This window comes from Monopterus albus, unplaced genomic scaffold (genome assembly GCF_001952655.1).
Source record: "Monopterus albus unplaced genomic scaffold, M_albus_1.0 scaffold99.1, whole genome shotgun sequence".
NCBI classification, from domain to species: domain Eukaryota; kingdom Metazoa; phylum Chordata; class Actinopteri; order Synbranchiformes; family Synbranchidae; genus Monopterus; species Monopterus albus.
In genome coordinates, this window is record NW_018127979.1 from 1,702,892 (window position 1) to 1,707,834 (window position 4,943).

Here is a 4,943-nt window from a genome sequence, read left to right on the forward strand (position 1 = left end):
CCCCCACACACACACACACACACACTTTATACTAGCACTACCATCCGTTCTCCCCACCCTACCCCATCCTTTCATCTCTTGTTATTATCAGCTTCGGTCCAGGAGATGGCCTCGGCAGATTTCATCCACCGATTCATTTATCTGTCATCTGTTGGGGTGTTGCCTCTCACTTCTCCTGTTCTTCCCTCCACTCATCGTTCTGTCATTCTACAGTCAGTTTTCTCTCTGTTGCCTGCCTTTCCTTCTCTCCCCTCCATCTACGCTGTGCTGAAAGAGACAGGGTGAGAGAGAGAGATAAACACTTGGACTACACGGCAGGCTAGAATTAGCATAGAAATGGAAGTTTAGAGTCATTCCTCAGGTTCAACAAGGACATGCTACGTTTAATTGTCTGTGTAAGATTTCGTAAATTTCATGCACAGTGCAATCTTTGCAATATATTGTACTAATAACAAAATATTTGGGGGGGGGGGGGGGGGGGGTTCTGTTTGTTTTTTTTTTCTCCAAAGGTCTGCAAATACTTCTGTCCAGTCCCACTCTAAGTTGCATATCCAAACAGACAAACCCATACCCGCAGTGCTGAGACACACACACAGTTGTCTGACTCAGACAGGCCCCATATCAACACACTGCCAGGCTGTCCTCTATCTCTGTTTCCTCTCTGTTTAGGAGCAGACGCTGCTCCTGTCCAATAAAAACCAGTCTGACCACTTTGTGCTGGCTGCCCAACTGTCACAGCTCTAGACCAGAGGAAACGCTTCCAGCTCTCGAGCGCCTCTATCAAATCTCTTTGTTTTGCTTCCATTATTCTGTGTTCAGAGCCCAGCCATCATAACTGGCTGCCACAGTGACGTCCAGGCCCAACCGTGGCACACAAACACACACTCATATGTGCGTGAGCAGAATCTGGCAAGCTAAATAGAGTTGAGTCATACTTAGTCTCATCGATGTGTTTTGGCGCCAGCCCTAGTATTATGGAGCATTTGTGTGTGTGTGTGTGTGTGTGTGTGTGTGTCTGTATGTGTGTTTGTCCGTCACAGGAACATGCTCTCTTCCTCCTTTCCCTAATTTCTCTCCCACAGGAACTCTAAATGGAAGGACTCTTTGTGTATGTGTCTGCTCGATGTGACTTTTTGTGTGTTTGGTCTTGTATTGCTTGGGTTGTCGCCACACATACATCCATACAATCACCCTCTCTGCTGGCTCTCTTTAGGAGGTGGTGCTGTACTGTCTGGAGAACAGAGTATGTGAGGTGAATCACAGAGACTATGCCGGTTACTGTGCTCTCCATGAGGCATGTGCCCGCGGCTGGCTCAGCATAGTCCAACATCTGCTGGATTACGGAGCCGACATCAACTGTAGTGCACAGGATGGCACCAGGTAAACAATTTCTATGCACACACAATCACAGAAACGTATGCTTGTATAAACAGCTCTCCTGTGCACTATGCAGATTTGACCGTGGCTGTTTCTGCATCACCTAGTAGAGCAAACTAGGGGTTAGTCATCAATTGAGTCACTTGAGTTTTCTCATAAGAAAATTTCTGATTGATTTTTATGTGCTTAGCAAGAGCAGTGATGTGACAGGTTAGCTGCAGTTTTTATTAGGAAAGGCTGCTCCATTTATTGCTGTGTTATTAAAATTTACAGGAAGGGATCTGTTCTAGGAGGCTGTGCCCAAGGTCTTAAAAGTGTATTGATAACCATTTATTAACCCATTATCAGATTTGTGACATTGTTAGTATTGCAGAACACAGGTGAGACCATTGCTAAGAAGAATGGCAGTCTTATAAATCTACAAATTGCGTTGTACTTTATGTCCCGCAAGGTCAAAGTTTAAGGGATATCTAAACAGATAAATATATTTCATGACACGTGTTAATTCTCACCAGTAAAACACCAAAGTGCATACGGAGCAATGTGGAGTGCAGACATCTGACTTTCTACAGGACACAGTGGTTTATGAGAAGCACAGTGCCGTTCCTGTGTAGTTATCATTAAAATGAACATTTGTGTGTGTCCAGGCCAATTCACGATGCTGTGGAGAATGACCACCTAGACGTGGTGCGAGTCCTGCTGTCCTATGGCGCCGACCCCACCTTGGCCACATACTCTGGCCGCAGCCTCCTCAAGATGACCCACAGCGACAGCATGGAGCGCTTCCTCACTGGTAAGATCCCAGCGGGCTTGTGAACATGGACACAGTTTAGCCAGGTATTTAGAAATACCGAGGTCATGAGTCACAGTCCCCATAATCAATCAACCAATAATCAATAATTGTCCACCCTGTGGAAATCAAAGCCTAAAATAAAAACTTGGGCACACACAGCTACTGATTTTTTTTGTTTTTAACCCATCTGCAATTTCATAAATGCTTCAAAAAGAGGCATAAAGATAAAATTGTTTAGATATCTGTTTGACCAGACTGGGTACATAAAGGTGGGGCAAGGGTAAATTGTTGAAAAGATCAGTCAGCAGCCTTGATGCCAGACGCCCCCGACCTTGGCTCATTCACTGTTTGCTCATTCACTGTCCTTTCTGTGCTCTGACTTCTGTGCGACCTGTTGGTATGAGTCCCCCTCTGTAAATCCTCATCCTCCACCTCTCAGCTGCCACTAGACATGTCTGTCTCTGCCATCCCGTTTCCCCTTTGGCGCCCTCCCCCTCCTGCCCCCTACCTCCCCCTCGACCACCTGTTAGACGGGGAGTCTCAGCCCGCCGGGGTGCGTGCTGCTGCTTCTGAGCTCCTCTATCTGGTTACTTAGCAACGCCAACTGTGTTTGCTCAGCGTACGTGTGGAAATGGGCTTCGCTCTGGCTGGAGACTTTGCTTTTGTATGCATGCGTGTCTTTTCACAAGGCTGCCACGCTAGACTCTGACATGGTCTGTGTATAGGCCATGTGTGTTGAGAGGGCTTGTCCGAATGTTTGTAGCGTACAGAAGGAAGGAAATAAAGTATACAGGCACGCACTTCCTTCATAGCCAGCTGCTTAATATTACATCATCACCTTAATAGTTAAAGCCAATTATCTGAAACACCAGAAGCTTCAGTAAAAAAGTGACAACTCCAGGAGAAAAGATTGTAGAAAGAGGGTGAAAACAAACAGGTTTAGGTTCAGTCAGCAGAAGAGTGAACAGGTTTAGTGCAGAATGATTTATATGTAGACGGCTGGAAAGATGGTGTTGAATTCTGAAAAGAGCGTGGATGGATAGATCGATGGCTGCTAGGCTGACAGAGCGGGGTGGGGGGGAAATGGAGCACTGGAGAAAATGAGTGGGAGCGAGCAATTGCTGCCCTCCCTCCACCTGGTCCCACTCATCTGGAGGCCGTTAATCCCTCCAAACACACGCCAGACGCCCCACGCCTCAGCACTGGCACAAAGCCCAGGTCTCACTCTGCAAATGTGTGTGTTCACGCGCATGTGCTGAATACACACTTTGCTCTCGCCGTGTGTGCTTACCCAGCTCCCTCTGCTTGTTTGTTTCCAGCTCTCTCTCTCTCTCTCTCTCTCTCTCTCTCTCTCTCTCTCTCTCTCTCTCTCTCTCTCTCTCTCTCCCTCCCCCTTGCTCTGTGTATGTGCACTCAGCGACTGTGTGTGGTTCCTGTTTGATTCTTGGCAGCCGCCTGAAGCCCTGCTCTGAACTGAGCCAGCTCTAACCCAGCGGAGACACTCGCTCTCCTCCCCCATGGTACAGCCGCTGGCCCCTGACCATCAGCCCTCTCCAAAACATTTGCTCTGTTTGTTTCTTTTTTCTCTCTTGACACTGCCCCTCCTCCTCCTTTTTCCTGTGCTCGGTTTTTTTTTTTTTTTTTTTTTTTGCTGTACTCTCTAAGGGCAATTGCATTTGCCCTTTTGCCTGTCCCTAGGGCTCCAGCTCTTGAATAACAGGCTGCGCTCCTCTCCTCTCTCCATAGATTATTTTGCTGACCTTCAGGGCCGCTCAGATGATGACCCAGGACTTTACTGGGAATTCTACGGCAGCGCTGTGTGTGGTGAGTACTGCCCAGCTTTTTAGTGCTTAAAAAACTTTTTTTTAAACATCTTTAGTAACATTTTGCTTTTAGCGATACATGCCTATACATCCCATGCATCTTCTGTGATAATGATCAGTGTTTGCTTTGTGTGTGTGTGTGTTAGAGTCTAGTGAAGAAGGTGGCATCTATGACATCCTGGCAGACCCTCCAGGCCCAGAGGATGAGGATGAGGATGGTAAAAGGGAGATGTTTGAGTTTGAGTTCTCTGACCGACCTCTGCTACCTTGCTACAACATCCAGGTGTCCCTCACCCAGGGGTGAGCTTTGATTCCAAGAACAGACATGGCTGTTTAAATAGTTTTTCCTTCCCTGTTGGCCCTCATGCTTAAACACTGTTTAATTTCCTCAGGCCAAGAAACTGGCTGCTGCTCTCTGATGTGCTCCGTCGGCTGCGTATGTCTGCTCGCAGTTTCCGACAGGCCTTCCCCCACATGGAAGTTGTGACTGTGGCAGAGGCAGAGTTTTACCGGCAGGCCTCTCTATCGCAGCTGTTCTCCTGCCCAGAGGAGCTGGAAGGCTTCCATCCAGACAGCAAGGAGCTGTTGGACTTGGTGGAAGACAGCACTGAGCTGGCTGCTCTGCTGGGCTCCACACTGGAGTGTCTGGATGACCGCTGGGACCACCCAGGGGACAAACTAAAGGACAAAATCAAGGCTATTGGCCACTTGAGCTCATTGTGACCCCTGTAGCCACCAAATCTGGATCCGGGTCTTTACTCACTGCAGTTTGTTTTAGAACCAACCAGTGGTTATGGTGATTTGCCTTAGCCTCACCCTTAGTTCCCACGCTTCAGCCCTGCTCTGGACTGTACAGATGGACTGACCTGCTGGCTGACCAGGCTGCTCAGATGTTTCCCTCTGTTAACTGAGGATCAATAAATTTGTGACTCAACAGACTAAATAACAGT

General features: G+C 47.8%; 1 protein-coding gene across 1 annotated transcript in view; it reads left to right on the top strand.

Moving 5' to 3' along the window:
• Positions 1-4,937, top strand: part of LOC109965341 (BCL-6 corepressor-like) — a 32,230-nt gene extending 27,293 nt beyond the window's left edge. The window contains 5 exon segments of the mRNA XM_020609275.1: positions 1,214-1,380; positions 2,025-2,170; positions 3,917-3,994; positions 4,140-4,293; positions 4,386-4,937. Coding sequence (XP_020464931.1) covers positions 1,214-1,380; positions 2,025-2,170; positions 3,917-3,994; positions 4,140-4,293; positions 4,386-4,716 — 876 coding nt within the window. The 3' untranslated portion in view covers positions 4,717-4,937.
• The last annotated feature ends 6 nt before the right edge of the window (positions 4,938-4,943 follow it).